At 42.8% G+C, this 17,550-nt stretch overlaps 1 protein-coding gene across 1 annotated transcript in view; it reads right to left on the bottom strand.

Moving 5' to 3' along the window:
- The window catches only part of PTPRG (protein tyrosine phosphatase receptor type G), a 397,438-nt gene that overhangs the window by 81,552 nt on the left and 298,336 nt on the right, over positions 1-17,550 (bottom strand). The window contains exon 8 of the mRNA XM_032193863.1: positions 12,810-13,002. Coding sequence (XP_032049754.1) covers positions 12,810-13,002 — 193 coding nt within the window. The remainder of the gene's footprint in view (positions 1-12,809; positions 13,003-17,550) is intronic.

Raw genomic sequence — 17,550 nt, 5'->3', positions numbered from 1 at the left:
CAATGGGGAGGTCAGAACAGCTTAACTAGATGGTGAAACTACAGCTTCTGCTTCCTGGAGATGCCCAAACCCAAACTTCTCCAGAGAAGACCAAGCCCTGACACAAAAGCAGCACGAACACTTCATGTGATACAGAGCACAGCCCGCTCCCAGCCACCGCAGAAAATACTTTTCAAGCAATTGAAATGTGAAGGTCAAGGTACTAATGAAGAACACTAGATGGCACTCATATGCTATCTATGAAGTCCATCATGTACTTTCCAACTACAGAGTTTAGATTTTTTCCAAGCTTTAAAAATCGTGTTTAAAATACACAATTCAGGACAGACTCATATTCGCTTTCCAAATATAAACTCTGAACCAAGAAAAATCACTTGAAATGATACCTAAACACATGTGCTGTGGCAAAGGAGATGGCCACTTCTGCCAGGGAAAGTCAAAGTGTCACCCAGCCCATCGTGCTGACACTGTTTTCTAAATTATTTTTCCCAATATGACTTTTCCATTTAAAGTCAGCACAGTCAGGTTGTACAAACTCTGTAGCTATAGATTTGAACATTATTTCACTTCTAGGGAGTCCTGGCTATACTGAAGGGGAGGAATGTCTGTTTCTAGGCCTGGAATTCCAGATTGGTCTTGTATCTCTGAAATACTCATATAGCTAGGGTTCCTAAATAAACATGAATACATGTTGTAAACACCAATATTACCATTGCATCAGAAAAATACCTTTCATAGGCAGGCTGAACAAAAGAACGTATTTTGCAGAAATATGCTTGAAATATGCAGAAATGGGCAGGCTTTGGTATTTGCTCCTGTCATGAGTGGTGATGATCTTGCAGTTCTGCAGCAGATCCTTCTGCCTAGCACAGGAAGATCCAGCAAAGCAAACAAACACTGCCGTATCTCGTAGCACTTGCTTGTTGACCAAATGAATAAAAGTTTCTATTTACGTTGAGTAGAAGGGACCAAAACTTCATTCTGCTGGCAATCCAGCTTGGGTGCTGCAGAGCACGGCTGAGAGGGCACAGCTAAAAGCAGTCACAAGGATTTACAGAGCTTCGTGAGCCTCAGTGTGCCTCTCCATGCTCACCTCTTTCCTCTGAGATTGTCAGATCAGTTCTCACTTACATCACCGTGTATTGATAACTGCATAAATCAAAGCTGCTCCCTTTGAAGCCCTTTTCATCACAGAATTACTCCTCAAAATGCTCCGCCAGCCTTTACTGCTCCACCTAGTCAAATCTGATGGGAGACTGAAGTCCACAGTGAAGGACTACCCGGACCTAGAAGTCCTACCCAGTCCTCCTCCACGGGAATATTCAAAGATTTATATAGTTAAAGTAATCATGCATCAAATTGTTCTAGAAATAATTCAACCAGACACCCTTCAGGACAGACAGAGAGATCTACCTGAATTTCAACACCCCTCTGAACTGTCCCTAAGTCAATGACCCTAGGGAGAGGAGACTGCCATGTCCTCCATTTCACACCACCCATCACAGCCAGCATCAATGCAATGCAGAACAGCTCATTCCAATCAGGAGAAAGCAGCAGGTATACCTGAAGGGTAAATAAATGGAGACTCACAGGCTCAGTGTTAGGACACCCTCCAAGACTGTGCATCCTGATCCAAGAGGGGTATGAGCACTTCTAGGCAGCTGAGGGACTGCAGTAACTTCCCTTGGACATACTGTAACGGGTTTTGACTGGGGCCACTGCATGACTGGGGCAAGCTGCCTTCACAGCCAGCTAAAAGGAGATTGAATTTACAATACTGCTATTTCACAGTAAATAATGTTACGAACTTCTTATGACTCAGTACGACTTCGTTTCAGTAACTCCAAGGCACGTAGAAGAACCTGATGTAATTAAGTAATAACCTGCATTTTCTGCTCAGCCACTTCTTTTTTTTTTTTCCTTTTTTTTTTTTTTTTCTTTTTCTTTTTACAGTTTATGAATGGGCAAAGAAAGAAATCTTTTTTATAAAATGAAACATATGGTTTTATTAATTTAACCAAACCTGCTCAGGACACAGTGGAATAATAATAAAAAACTTGATCCAATAATTCAATTTGATTATTTAATTAAAGAGATACATAATAACATAGCAAATGCCTGAAAAGCAAGAAAAAAGTGCAATGAATTGACCATTTATAAAACAACTGGCATTTTCCACAGACCTAATTTTCCTTTCAATATTCTGTGTGCCTTGTATTTTCTGTAGAAGATTAAAAGAATTGCAGGCTCCTCTTTTTTTTTTTTTTAATGCTAAAGAGCCTCTACTGATTTTACAAAATGTGCAGCTGAAGGACAAACAGATGTAGAAAGAGGTTGGGACAGGGAGCGAGAAGCCTGCATGTTCCTCTGGATTGAATAAGATTGCACTGAAGAGAAACATGACTGCTTGAGGAAAAAAAAAAAAAAAAAAAAACCAAACCCAACAACCAGCAACATTTCACACTGAAATAGCAAATCTCAGCTATTTTTAGAGAAAATATTACTAATGCTCTATTTTAAATTCAGATCCTACAGGATAATAAAAATATCGAGGGGGATTTCAGGACATCTTTCTGTGTTATAATGCAATCCAGAGCAGAGACACCTGAACTGGCTGTGCGTAGGTGTGGTGTGATGCCCGAGACTGTGCACTGCTGGCCTCCTGGAGGCAGAACAGCCTCGCAGGGGCCACAGGGCTGCACCTGAGGGGCATTCATCAGCACCGACATTCACAGTACCAGGGCCATGCTGCACATCAGGCAGCGACGCTCTGCGTGGAGCATGTCCTGGACCTCTCCAAATAAAAACCCCAAAGCTCACCAGCTTACAGACAGTCCTGCTGGAGATAACCTGATCTGGAAAGCTGGCAGGCACGCTGGCTCCTGCTTTATGGAGAAGTCCTGCAGAAAAAGCTGGGCTGCATGGGTGCATCCAGAGGGAAGCCCTCTGACCTGATGTAGCAGCGTTCCCAGCCACATGTGGGGCTGCCTGGCAGCCTGGCTGTGTCGCTTCACTGCAGATCAGCCTGCCCGGGAAGGCCGGGGGCAAGCCAGCATCTTGGCCAGCCTTGTCCTCCAGGGCTCACTCAAGCCTAGAGCAAACCTGTTTGCCACTCGTGGACAAATGCAGCATGCTAATACGGTCCTAAACACTGGCCAGGCCAGCCGTACAGCAGAGAATTATTTTCTTCATGTTAAAAACATTCCAATGGGCTGGAACAAACAAAATTAATTTAACAACTCCACATTCATCTCTTCCATAATTTGATTTGTATGTTGTATTTGGCTACGTAACCTCCACAAGGCTTTCCTAACTGAAGCCCGATAAAGCTTAATCCAAAAGCTCCTGGCAGCTCCATTTCAGAGAGATGAAAGACAAAAAGGGGGCTTATTGTTTTGCAAAAAATTAACCACTGATATTTAGATACACCCATGACTGCGGAAAGGGCATGTAAGAGATTATAACAGCTTTTATTTACTTTTTAAATAAAAAAGCAGCCTACATTTGTCTTTCAAAGAGGGAAAAGCAAAACCAGCCAAACTTCATGCGTTTCATTATGCTTTTTGCATATGCTACCTGTGGTTATAAAAAGAACTATTTAGGGAAAGTTTGACAGAGCACAGCACCTGTATTTTGGATTATTTCTTGTATATCTTCTCCCTGTACTGCAGGTGCCTCATGTGATGAATCCAGTGGTACTGGGCTCAGAGGGATTTATAAAATCCTCTAAAAATGTTCCAAGTTAGCTCTTCTGTGCATAGAAATGTCACCACTTTAAAGGCAGTTATTTCTAGCTATGTTCTTTTTCCCTCTTTTGGAAAATCCCACTCTCTCCCTCATGTCTCAGCACTACAAAACTGCTGTTCCTCTCCCTGATGCCGTGGGATATGCACTGTGTGGTAGAGCTGTGACATTTTTCTTGCACAGAAAAGCAACGTGCCAGTGGAGTCCTCAATCCCTTGTGGTGAGACAGAGACAGGCAGGGGTCTTCTGAAGCCATTCATACATGGAGGGAGGAAACATCTGCGCCGGGATGTGCCCCCAGCATGTTGCTGGCTTAGGATTGCTCAGAGGTAGCTAAAATACAGGGATGAGGGGCTTGTATTGCTCAGGTCCGCAGCTGCTGGCCATAAGTGAGAGGGGCTTCACTTCTCCTTTTTCTCACCTGTTCTGGAAATGCACAGGGACTGGTGGCAAGAAATCCTGTTCTTTCCTTACAATGCAGGAGTGAAGCACGTGGTAGATAGGGGATTTCTTCCCACAAGGTCAGGAGAGGAGAAACTGAGAGGCCAATACAGATGTTGCAACCTTTCCTTTCTTCCCCATAAGGGCAATCAAGTTGGTGGCCAAGCTCTCAGGGCAGAGAGGGTGCTTATTTCCCTTCTGTCTCAGCACTGGGAAGGACCTGGAAGAGCTGGTCTGCAGGACAGACAGACCACTTGCTGCAAGGATGCCCAACTCAGCCCCAAGTTTCCCCAGCTGATTTCAGAGAAGCCTGAAAACAGCATCATCGATGCCTGTGCTATTGGCAAAATACTGCACCATGTTCACTCTGCCTGCACGATCCTGACTGCAGTCAAGACAAAAACAATGCCACTAACATGGAAGGGAAGAAAAATACTTTCATGATATGTATCTATACACACACATATATCCTTGCTCATTATTAACCCCTCAAATAAGCCCCGAAATGCAGAAATATGGGCTATACTCCAATGAGAAAACTCACACTTGCTTTAAGTGCCATGCCAACAGCATCGTGGTGACAGAGGTGATGCAGTGCCAGCTTCAGCAACCTTACTTTGGTGAGGCACGATGGAAATGCCTGAGAAGAGAATGTGACCCGTGACAAACAACAGCATTCTTTTGGCTGTCTGATTCAATCTTGGAGTTCAGCGAGGGCTGTGTTCCCAAAGGATAACAAATAGACTACGAGGATCATATGCAGAGACAACACATGCTCTAATACATGGAGAAGTGCTGAGAGGCATACTTACAACATTTTTGCCCTTCTCCTTTTACTAAATGTTTGCAATTCTTTTTCTTTGCTTTCCTGTGTGCTGTTAACTTCTCGCAGTGCTTATAAATGACATTATTAATATATAAGGATAATTGCTTTAAAGAGAAGCATGTATTTTTCCTTTACCTTTGCCTGTACTTTGCCGGCAGGCATTTGCAGGCTCCGGAGCATGCTGTACACACAAATATTTGTGTTGATCTACTTCAATCCACAGACAGAATGTAGCTAGGAGACAGACTATTTATCTTCCCTGCTCTTACCTTTCACTGTGCTTCAAACAAGGTTGTTTCTTAAGGTGTAAGGGACATTGACAGACCCCTCACTTGTTTTATGAGCACATTGAAGCAACCTCTCGAGCTAACCAGCATGGGGGCACTTCTGACACAGGGGCTCTGGGCAGGCGGGCTTTGCCCCTCTGCTGCCTACCCGTTTCCTGAGGTGAATGTACAGCCAGCGTTTGGAGTGCATTTGATTCCTTCCTGTATGGCTTTCTTTGTAGCATTTGAGTTTCCATGGCATCACAGCGACGGACCCTGTTTTACTGAAAGGCATGGGCTATGTGTTTTACTATGTTGTGGTTGAGCCCAAATATTTCATAGATTTCACAAACACCACTTCTAGAGCTACGGCCTGAACCCTCAGCAGGCGCAGATCAGCCTTGCTCCATGCTGGGCTAAGCCAATGCCTGCTGAGGATCTGCCCTGCAAGCTTTGTGTTTATATTACACATATGTGCACGCACAGAGGGTGCCTTGTGTTTAAAGTGTACACCCACCTCCTTATCTGTACGGTGCACCTGATATAACACGTGTGATCATGTTCAGAGGCACGTGCTCATCGGTGTGGGGAGCAAGAAGGAATTCCTGCTGGAAGGATGCGTCTGCGTCTATGCTGCATTTACCAAAGTGCCATGTCTGGGTGAGGGTGGCTTGCACCACAAGGCATAGGATATATGAGCCAACAGGGCAGGGAGAGAGCCCTGGTGTGTGCCCCAGGGATGTCCAAAATCAGGGTGGGGAAGTGGCTTCCCTTTTGCAGCTTTTGGAGGCTTTTTCCTATGTGAGGGATTTGCTGCAGGCATTCATGGTACAAAGTACAGTCAACACTGAAATTAAAATCAGTACTTCTGTGCTTCTGTGGGCCATACAGCTAGACCAGTAGGTAGGCAGCACAGAAATGAATTCCCTGGAGGGTTTAAGTGGAATAAATCATCAAGCTCCTTTACAAGTACTCAGCTCTGCTAGCTTTAGTGGCAGCTACAAACCCAAACCACGTTTCAGCTTTCACACCGAATTCCTCTTGCTCTTTTGCTGTGGGCCTTTCATAATATCTAAACAAGTGCAAAAATTACTGTTTGTTTATTAATAAACCTACTGGCATGCTGCCCACTACATTCAGGTGTGGACCCATGCTGTTCCACATGACAACCTCACCGAGGTTACGACAGGTGAAAAGAGCAGCCTGCAGAACAGAGCTGCTGCAAGGGGAAGCATGAGGTCAAGTACATGCACCACACCTTTTTGTACCCAATTCCCTTTCAAAATGGGTCAGGCCTTTTGCTGTAATGCTTTGTCTTCTACCTGACTAATGCAAGAACCTTTGGAAGAAGCCTGTCCTCTCCTGCTTTTGCACAGTGTGCTCCAAGACAACTGCGTGCCCAAGGACCAAGCCTTGCAGAACAGGACATGGATGAGGAAAGCAAATCTGAGGTGGAAAGGACAAGAAACACACAAGGAGCAGACTGATTCCTGCCTAAAGAGATTACAGCTACTACCCAAGGTTCATGTCAGAAGAGACTATCGCAGCAGTAAGGGAGTACATTTACTAGGAGCACTGAGGCGTAGTGGCAGCTGGGCAAGTCCACAGTGCAGAGAAGATGCAGGGCAAGCAATTAGCAGCACGGTGTTACCACCCTCAAGTGCAACCTTTTGCACCGAGTCAGCCTGCTGCGCCAGCTGAAATCCTAATAATGATACATAGATTCATCTGCACCAGCACACAGTAGTAGGGCACTGACCTGATTAAAGTACACAGTCCATGAAAGGGGAATGGAATCGGAAAAGGACAATCTTCATAACAATATGAAATCAAAAAGGAAAGGAGGAAAAGTCCGGTCATCCAAGGAAACGGGGAAGGAGTTGCTAATCTGTGAGGAAACCAACCTGTAAAACAGATTCTTCCAAAGCATGAGAACAATTAAGTGGTAAACATACCATAAATTAACTAAAAAGGTTCTTGTTCATTTTTTCCCTAAGATTTTTAAGGAAAATAGAGAGTATCTTTTTGCTTTAGCAATTCCAAGACGTCAATAATGTGCAATTTTAAATTTACATTTACACTGTTTTAAATTTAGATGCTGCTTCACGTAGGAGATTACACTTATTGCTGTGCAATATTTTGTGGTCATTTAGGTCTGAATAACATATATGCATGGCATTCTGTAAGAGCAGAATTTGTCTGCCTATCCCCCTTTTTGGCCTCCCAGAGAGAACCTGAGGGCATGAAGAGACCGTGAAGTTGTTTTGAGAGAGTTCTCATAAAACACGGGCATTCAGAAAGCAAAACAAATTACTGGGAGCAATAACAAAGGCGCTAATTGAGGCAAACAACTTGTTCTCATTGAGAAATACTGCTGTCAGTGCTCTGAACTATCTGCCTCAGAGTGACGTTGTCACTGCATCGTGCTGAATCTCCAGCAGAACTTCAGACAAAGCTGCAGCGGAGATGCACTCCAGCACGGCGATGCCGTGCCACGCCATGCTACGCCATGCAGAAAAGACACCTTCTTTGTAGGAAGCCTAGCTTTCTTTCCTGTTGTCAGGAGCTGTGAAGTAATGAATACCAACTAAAGTGCTTTGCTTGGGCAGTGCTGTACCTTTGACTGCAGGTTGCTAGCTGGAGCCATGCGGGAAGGAAAATCCAAGTACCTTTTGGGTAGTTCTAGTGGCACTAGGTTACAATGACCTCCAAACTGTGTATCACTATGGCTTGACAAAGAGAAAAAAGGAAAATGATCACCTGTACGCTACTAGAGAGATGTCCCAGCTGTTCGGTTAGAGTTCAAAGTTTTACTAGAGTGGATTTATGACTGCTTATTATTTAACTTAGTCTAGGATCATAATTAAAGATGGTACTCTAAGGTGAATTCCCACTGATGGGAAACAGCATCATTTGAGACTCCAGCAAAGAGTAATCAGACACCTTTGGGGAAGTAATCAGGCATCTGTGAAAGAAAACTCTGATGTCAAGAGCCCCTCACATGGGATGCTTGTTTAAGTGTTGTGAGGCTTGCTGCACGTTTAATGAGGCAGAAAGGTTAAAGGTTTTTTTTCTTTCAGAGTTAAAAAAATGTAAAGAAACACTTGATACTCCTAATCACGAGCAAAATAAAACGGGAAAATATTGTTGCATGTGGGGTACATCCTGAAGCAAGGAAATGAAACACCTTTTCTTCCTGAGCTTCCATGCCTACACTCTAACTGAAGCAGGTAATGCTTTGTAAATATCCCTCTCCTTGATGGGACAACATATGAAAGTAGTAAAGAACATGCACAGTCAGGTCCTTGAACTGGATACACTTCCATGTAAAAATTCTGTTTATGTGTCTCCTAAGAGCAATGTACACTATTAAACTGATAACTAATTAGCAGTAACTCTAGCAGAGCTGCTTGAACGCTGCCTGGGAAAAGCCAGGAACACAATACGTGAGGGGACAGAGCAACACAGTCCTAAGCCACAGAAGACAGGCCAGATAAGAAAGGAGACAATTTTAACAGAGAAGGTCATGTGCAAATACTCCAACACTGCCACTGCCTGTTACTCACAGTATCTGGCGACTATTTTACAAACACACTACTCCTGGTTTAATAAGTCTGTACAGAGAAGCACAGAGAACCTACAAATTTGCAAAACTTTATATAAAATGGCACTGTAACACCGGTGAGTCCTCTTGTTAAATTTTACAGGCCTGGTGATCAGCATTATTTGACAGCGTGGTCCACTGTATATCTTGAGTCTCTGAAAGTTTAACCTTCTTAAAAGACATTGTTGCATGGTGGTTTATTATCGATCCACCAACTGCTACTATTATATAGCTGAACTGTGCACATCCTGAACGGTACATTTCAGAAATAATACATTTAAAGGTGATCCGTATGGTTTCTTGAAACAGCTCCAGGGGCAACTTCAGAATTAAGTTCAGTTCCTAGGCTCTGATTCAGCAAAGGTCTTACACATATGCTTTTAGTCCAGGCATACCAGCAGTCCTCAAGAGAACTGTTTTAAATTGGCTTTTGCCAACAGGAGGAAGGAATGAGATAAAGGAACCAAAGAAAACTCTTCTTGCTAAGTACTAACACAAAAGGAAAACTGGAGTTTCCATTCTCAAGTGAAAAATAAGTCCTCTACAGCATTTAAAATTAACTAAAACATTTTCTCCATCTTGTATTCTGGTTATTGTAAACACTGCCACTTCCCCTTATTGCTTCTCTAATATTAAAATTAAAAAAAAAAAAAAAAAAAGGAAACAGAGGAGAGTAACCACAAAAGAAAAGATGTAACATTCACATTAGGTAACAAACAAGATCCAAATTCACTGACAGTTTTGGTTGACTTAAAACAACTTTTCCCAGAAGACATTTTATTTACCAAATGCTACCACTTACAGGGCTTTTCTAAGGAAACACTCAAAGGACTTGCATAAAGTGAGAAATAGTTTTCCTCCAGTGTATCTACAGGTTATGCCACTGGTCACGGTTCTGTGACTTGAGATAGCTTTGATAGCTCGGAGAAAAGCCATTCCTGTTTGCTGCCAAAACGTTCAGATACACGCTTCTCAATGGACAGCCGCAGAGCTGCATCGCTCTGTGCTGCGCTGAAACTCGCCATTCACGAGGGAATTCTGAAAATTATGCTGAACATTATGCAAATTGTTCTGGGCACATTTTCCTCCAAACTAAGGAAGGCTTACATAACAAACACTACACTGTTTTCTAGATTAGCAATACTGCCCACAGACTTAATAGTGTGTGACAGAAGAAACAAATTGCAAAAATTCACACCGACAAACAAATCCAAACTTCCCCTCCAGAGCTGAAGACCATCACAAACCATACCACCTTGCAGCAAGTAAAAGACACATTTTCGTGACCTTGCCTTCTTCCACAACACACAAATCGAAGCACAGGGAGAGCGTACAGGAGCCAACATGTGACAGCCATTGGTCACATTGCTTAATGCCATGGAAAGAAAGCACTGAGACGCAACCATGAGGTGTGCAGAAGAATCTGCATAAAATAAATTTGTTATGCTAACCCTACGCTCTTGTATTTGTATGCTATACTGTCTGGCTGAGAGGCACTCTGTGCATCCAGTTTCTCAGTACTTTTGCATGAATGACACTATATAAAGAGGTACTGTATTTACTAGCTGAATAAACAATAGGTTTTGCTTTCACTCAAGTATTATGACTTCAACTCATTTTATTTATATGTCAGTAGTTCAGAATGTGCAGTAGACCAGGCACATCATCACTGTTCACCTTTGTCAAAGAAGGGGCCAGAAACATCCACGTTGTTATATCTCTAGAACAGCTATAACTCATCCCTGTAACCTTTGGAGGATACGCTACAATCCATTTTGTGTTAGTAACACTGCAGCAACCTATTTATTTTTAAGTTCATGAAAAAAATGCACCTATTTTCAGTGTTCCCTGGTGTGCACACAACCCAAAAAGTGACAAGTTGACAGAGCTGGTACAAAAAGACTGGCTGCCCAACCATTAGCCTCCTATAGCAAAAGCTCGAGGGAAAAAAAATCACTGACTTCAGCATCGTCCCTGCCATTAGATGGCACACTGAACGTTGTCACATCACTGGCAGAGGGGACACGCATGGTCCCTACCTAAGAGTCTCTGATGAGCACATTGCAAGCTCAAATTCACAGGCAGGCATGAGTACAGAGCGTTACAGTACCTGGACATGTTGGGAGAGGATCCAGAGAGAAAAATCAAAGGAAACCAGTCCACAAGCATGTGTGTTGTTAAGCACCCAGGTACAAAGCTATCCAAACATGGACTAGTGCTTATGAAGCTCTCTTGATCCAGTGGGTTGGCTCACATAATATTAACTAAACCATGTGCACTTGTCTGAATCTGGGTCTTAGAGTCCATAAGGAGCAAAGTCAGTGAGAATCTTTCCAGTTACTTCCAGTGCCCCTTCAATATCAACACTTCCAAGTTCAGGATCAGCCTATTAACTACAGACCTTAGTGTTTGTAATGCCCCTAATTGCGGGTTTGAGATCTTTACTGTGGGGGTGAAAATCACCCAGAACATTTTTATAATCTTAAAAACTTTCCAGTGAGGTGAGGAATATTCAGGCATGTGGCCAAAACAGTAAAACCTTGAATATTACACCACATGTACCAGAGGGTACTTTGGCTGCACTCAAAATAATAACTAGAGAGTTTTGTCACTTTTAACATAACGTAACCTATTAACTTTCATCACTGTTCTGGGCAGGTAACAAGTACACAGGATATAACTGAAGAAATAAATATTGACACATGTTGCTGTTAAAACACTGATTGAAAACTGCAGACCAGAGCATCAGAGCATAGCAGGGTCTCTTCATTCCCAAGATCTCCTTCTCACTTCTGATGTAAATTTTCCATCCCAAGGCTGCCTTTAATGTACACGAGGTTTGTGTACGTGTATACTATATATATAAAAATAAGCACGCTCACAGAATAATGAGCCCTGAGAAATACTCTCTTTCAGCACTCTCGTGGGAGGGTGAGGCTGCTGAACGCAGCTGTTTTCATGATTCACATCTCAAACTACGCTCTATGTGCCTGGCCAGGTGAAAATGCCAGGTACGCAAGGGCAGATTGTAAATCTGCTTAGTTGTTTCCTTCTGGCAAACTGCCCCCTCTTCTTTTACCTGTACTCAGGACTGGTTAAGCACCAAGCACTTTTCGAGACTGAAGACTGGGAACTACATGTCATTCCTCCTACCTATAAATAACAGCAGTCAATAAAATAAAGGCAAATAAAGGTAGTAAATGATATTTATTTCTAGTCTTATTTTATCCGGTACACATTTCTCTCAGAATTTTTGATGTGCTCCTCTAGCCAGGGCTGTCTGTGCCAACGCAACAACTGCAGCCTCCCTCCCACCCTCCTCCATCCAGCTCATTATCCAGTGTCTGACAGAAGCGAGCACCAGCTGCTCTACAAAAAGGCACATGAAACACTTCAGCAAGACATTATAAAATCACCTGTCTGTAAGGAAGAGGGTTTTTGTCCCAGCCACCATTACCAAAAGATTGATACAAACTTTTAATTAAAAAGGTCGGCAGTTCTTCAGAACTCCTGATACTTGTAAAAATGAAAACCATGACAACATCTGGATACCCTATTTCCATTCAAACACCCAATGAGTCACTGCTAACGGGGCCAAAATTTTACTGCTGACCCTTTTCATTAGCATTTCCTATTTGTCAGGCATCTCTAAGGCCCTACAACCAGTTGGCAGAAACAGGGACATCTGCAGTTTGGGACTTGCAGATTCTGGGGCTTTATCACCATGGTACCTCATGACACTGAGTTTCACAGGTAACTGTAGGCACACACAGGACTAGTTAATTTATTAACAGATACAAACAAAGCATAACTGCGTACACTGCATTATTTCTTTGGCAGCTCGCAGCTATCCTCAGCACAATTTAATGACAAAGCAGACAAAAAAATCTCTCGTTAGTCAAGTGCAAAATTCATAAGCATAATCTACCTTTGGAAGCTTCTGTGCCGAGTGGATTTTCCAAGATGTCTGTCATATCTTGGCTCCAAGCATCCTTCACAGCAGACTTGGACACCTTCCTGTTGTTCAGGCTTTGCTGTGGTCGGAAGTTATTCCTCAGGTACTCCACGGACTTGACATGGTCTTGTTGCTCAGTGGTGAATATGGAATAGAAAGCCTCCAGCTGACCACAGCCATCATGGCAAGGAAGAGAAAGGACATTAATTAGAAAACAATGTGGTGAAATCCGGGTGGTTGATAAGAAAGTAAAATGGCAGGAAGTGTTGATGCCAAGACTGATAAACCATGCGGGAAGTCGGGCTGCCCACTGAAATCACTGCCAACCGTCTTATCTCAGCACAGGGCTTATCCTGCCCAGCAGAAGAGAAGACCTTCGATCAACTCTCTGTTGTCTGTCATGGGCAAGGAAATGTTTGCCCTTTAGACCCTCTGTCTGGATGGATTTCATGTGCGACAGCCACGCCAAACCCTCCTCAATGCTGGCACCGTTTTATTTCATAGTACCATGCCAAAAAATGTTTCCACCCCAAAAGCCCTCTCCAGGAGAGGGTGATGTTACCTTAGCTCTGAACCACGATGCCTAGCTGCCAGGCTGAGTGAGCTCCATGGCCAGCTCTTGCAGCACTGTTGCACAGAGGTCACTGCAGTTGTCCCAGCATTATGGGACTGGCCCCCAAAGCCCTGAGCTGACTTGCCCTGGAGCAGGTCAGTAGCAGAGCAGCACAAGCTGAGGGCTCCCATCTCCAAGCACCCTGACCTCCCTACCAGCCACTGCTCCCTCTGATACCTAACTACAGGGTGAGAAAAAATAACATAAAATGGTCACAGCTAGCACATATTCCTCTGGGAATAAGTTTCCTTAGTTGTATTCAGATCTGAGCTATTTTTAATAAAATGTATTAACCTGTGAGAAAGAACTGTAATTGGAAAACTTTTCCGTTAGTTTGTATCTCAGCACTTCCTAGAAGGAAATTTCTAGCAAACTAAGGTGAAAATATTTTCAGCTAATGTTGTTCTCACAGCTATCAAGGTCAGCATAGCATTTACTAATAGCTTGTTATCGTTCAGGTCAAGAACTAGAATCAGTTATGTCGCTGCTGGAAAGGTTGAGGAAGACAGAGCAAAGAAGGACTCACTGCTGATACTGTTTACATCAATTACGTATATTGATGGTATGGATTTGGGGAATACAGAATCTGGCCCACAACTTTAAAAAGGGACTTACACAACACTCATAGTTTAATAGGTCACTTTGAAAGCTACATACTTTTCATTACGTGCATCTGCTCTAAAAGCTATGGAAATGAATGCGAGTCCTGAAGTTTGCAACTGGGAAAAATTATCATTGTAGCCTCAGCTGATAGTGCTGATAACAATAATCAAAGGAAGCTGCAACAGAGCAGCTAAGCATCCTCCGCTGAACCAAGAGACACTCGCTATCGATATTTAATTTCCCTTCGAACCAGTAAACAGAAACTCCCTTCTGCTGCTGCCATCCAGCTTGCCTGTTCTGTTGGGCCTGACGATTCCTTTTACTGGGCTGAAATTGGTAAAACTTCTCCAACCCCCAAGGCAAGAGAGAGTCAATTTGTACACTTCTCATTTCAAAAGTCAGTCTCCCTGGAGTGGGGAGGTGTGCTGGGCTGGCTAATGGGGAAACGTATGGGAACATTATCACTGTGAGCAGCACATGGACAACAGGAGGGAGAAAGGATGGACCTCGCAGTGCAGAGCCTGCGTTTGGCAGATCTGTGCTCAAACACAAAGGCGAGGGAACTGGGTCTCCTAACAGGCAATCACTTCCAAGGTATCAGCACAACTCAGGCTTGTACGTTTTCAGTAGCAGCCTCCCCCTCTCCCTACCCTTACTGTACAAGCAGGAAGCTGATGCAGAGCGAGGGGAGGCGAGCAGCAGGGAGGGCTGACAGCTGGTGACTGGTTCCCTTCACAGGCAGGGTACCCAGGTGCAGCTTCCAGCCTTGTGTGCACTGGTGGTGGCATTTGGATTGGACTTTTTCTGCCTCTTAGATGAATGCCCTATTCCCTGGTTCTCAGCTGTAATCTCCTCTCTGATTCTTTAGAGAAAGATCGTGAAAAATCTTGAAAACTATTTCCTAACTAGTATAACGCAGTCAGAAGCAATGACAGGCTAAATAAAAGTGGGTAAAGGGTCTATCATCTTATACTTTTGTCTTAACAAAGAAACAGGATGATCCTGCTAAGCCCTACGCTCTCCAACGACATTGCATGTTGGCAGTGACCACAATGCTGTAAATATTTACCTACCTTTTTCCCTTCATGCTCTAGAACCAGTTTTGATGAAGCCAACTAACAGGCCTTAAAATTACTCCCTAGAAGTTCATGAACTGGGTACCAACTGCTCCTTATCAAGTCAAGTCTCTAAGCTTACACTTCCATGACATTAATTGAATTTTTAAACTTTCAGTGAGAACTTCTAAAATATTTTCTTCTGCTGTGCTACCTTGGGGAGGGATAATTGCATTTTAACAATTGCCAATTCAAATGTGATTTTTAACCTTCCCCTTTTTATGTGTTGAAGTATATATAAGTCATTTTGACTTCATTTTTACTATAAAAATATTATCTACCACAAATGAGAAATTAATTGATTTATAGCTGGCAGGAAAAAAAAAAAAGAAGAGTCACAGTCAAGGAGCTACATTCATGCTCTTCAAGGAGTACAAGAGCTCCTGTTCAGAAGAACAAATGAAAAGCTGTTTTAAGACTGTTATAGATAGAGAGAAACCTGATCTAAAATTCCAAGTCATGTAATTACAAACCATTAAAGCCTGATGCACCCGGTTTTCTAAGGGCTGGATATATAAATGGCAATTAAAAATACTAAAACTGTTATAAGCACAATGAGATACTCTGAGGTATGCATTATGAGAGATAATGCCATGCTTTGGGTCATTGAATGCACTTAGCTTGACAATGTATCTGCAGGGTGACACGGCTTGTCCTGTTTTGTTGTCTAATTATCGGGAGAGATGATGATGATGGAGCACTGAGAATAAAATAGAGAAGCCTCCACAAATGGACCACTTCAGTACTGTCCTTTTTACAGCAAGGTATTTTGCACAAAAGCAAGGATTTAATTGGAACAGCAACAAAGCTTAAACAATATCACTTTCCTCCTCTGGGATTACAGACTGCTTCATGGGGTTTGTGATAAAGAAGGTTAAACTGTGGCAATGGATTATACTGCACTGTTTCTGTTAGAGGAACAAATAATAATCATAGCAATGGCAGGGTGGCAGGCTCTTAAAATACACCCATCTAGAACTGCCAAGGGGAAGAATACTATTATTTATTCCACATGTGTTGTAGTATCAATGAAAGTCTGTCTGCACACAGAATACCCAGCTCTTCAACCACACACACATTCATAAAGCAGCACAATGCCAAATTTTAAAGGCTTGGCTTGGCACAGTTACTGCTCTACAGCACAGGAAAGAAGCTCTGCCAGGATAAAGTACCTTTATACCACAATAGTGATAGCCATAATTGGCATTTAGCAGTTCATTTGCATTTGTTAAAACAGAAAAAGAAGAAAAAAGTCCATGACCCACTCGATGTGTATACAGGGTGGTACGCAGGGTATAAAACTGAGTGTGGGTCAGGCCTCACAGCCACCCAGTAGTAAACAGTAAAGTTATTGATGTAGTGAAAAGCTACAAGGGCTTGCAAGTATCCTGCAGGCAAGGACAGAATTCAAAATGATCTTGACAATCAGAGAAACAGCCTGAAAAAAACAAAGGGTCTGATTCAACCGCGACCATGTGCAAAAAAGTCCCACGCTTCGGCCAGAATCATCGCCTGCGTGAACACATGATGTTCAGCAGCACTGCTAGAGAGTGCTCTGGAGAGAGCAGCTAGCAAAAGGGTTCCTGCTGGCCACCAGCTGAACACGGGTAATAACATGGTGCTTTTGTGAAAAAGGTGAAGTAAAACCAGCACAGGTGGCTCGACACATGCATCCTGCCATGTCCCTCAGCCTCAGGGGAGCCCAGCTGAAAGTGCTGAGACCTGAGCGTTTGAACATGGCACTTCAAAAAAACATGAAAGGGTCTACAGGAGAAGCAATGGGATCTAGAAAACATGGAAACAAGCCTGGAGTGGGGACACAGCAATCGCCTTCTGCCGTTTTGAAATCCTTGAGAACCAACATCTGTCAGTCACAACCACCCCGTGAACTACTCACTTAGGGTTGACAGAGTTAATGTATTTAAGAACTTTGCTTTGATAGCTTAAGACAGATGAATAAAGGAAGGACTAATTTCAGCAGGATGGTTTTCTAAAGATGACAATCTTAAAATGTCAAAAATGCTCTTAACTAGTAAACATTTGACTGCATTTATCCATTACTTTATTGGGAGCATTCTTCTCCAGACAAATCCCAGACACTGCGTCTATTTGCATTAAAAGCTGCTATGTGCTAATTTTAAAGATTTGTGTACCAGCTCTCTAAGCACATAATGGCAGCTTTACTGTGTTACAAAAACAGTTAACCATGGAGAATTAATGGAAACACGTCTTTTCTAATGTAATTAGTTCAAATTACTAAATCTGAGCAGAACTGAAATCACTCACTTTACTTTGAAAAGAAAGTTTCAATTAAAAAGAATAAAAGAGAACTGCATGTAAATATTTACACCACAGCTTAATTTAATCTTAACAAAAACAATAC

Source organism: Aythya fuligula, chromosome 10, assembly GCF_009819795.1.
Source record: "Aythya fuligula isolate bAytFul2 chromosome 10, bAytFul2.pri, whole genome shotgun sequence".
Classification (NCBI taxonomy): Eukaryota; Metazoa; Chordata; class Aves; order Anseriformes; family Anatidae; genus Aythya; species Aythya fuligula.
The sequence above is the reverse complement of the archived record's forward strand: the minus strand, read 5'-3'. Positions and strand labels throughout refer to the sequence as shown.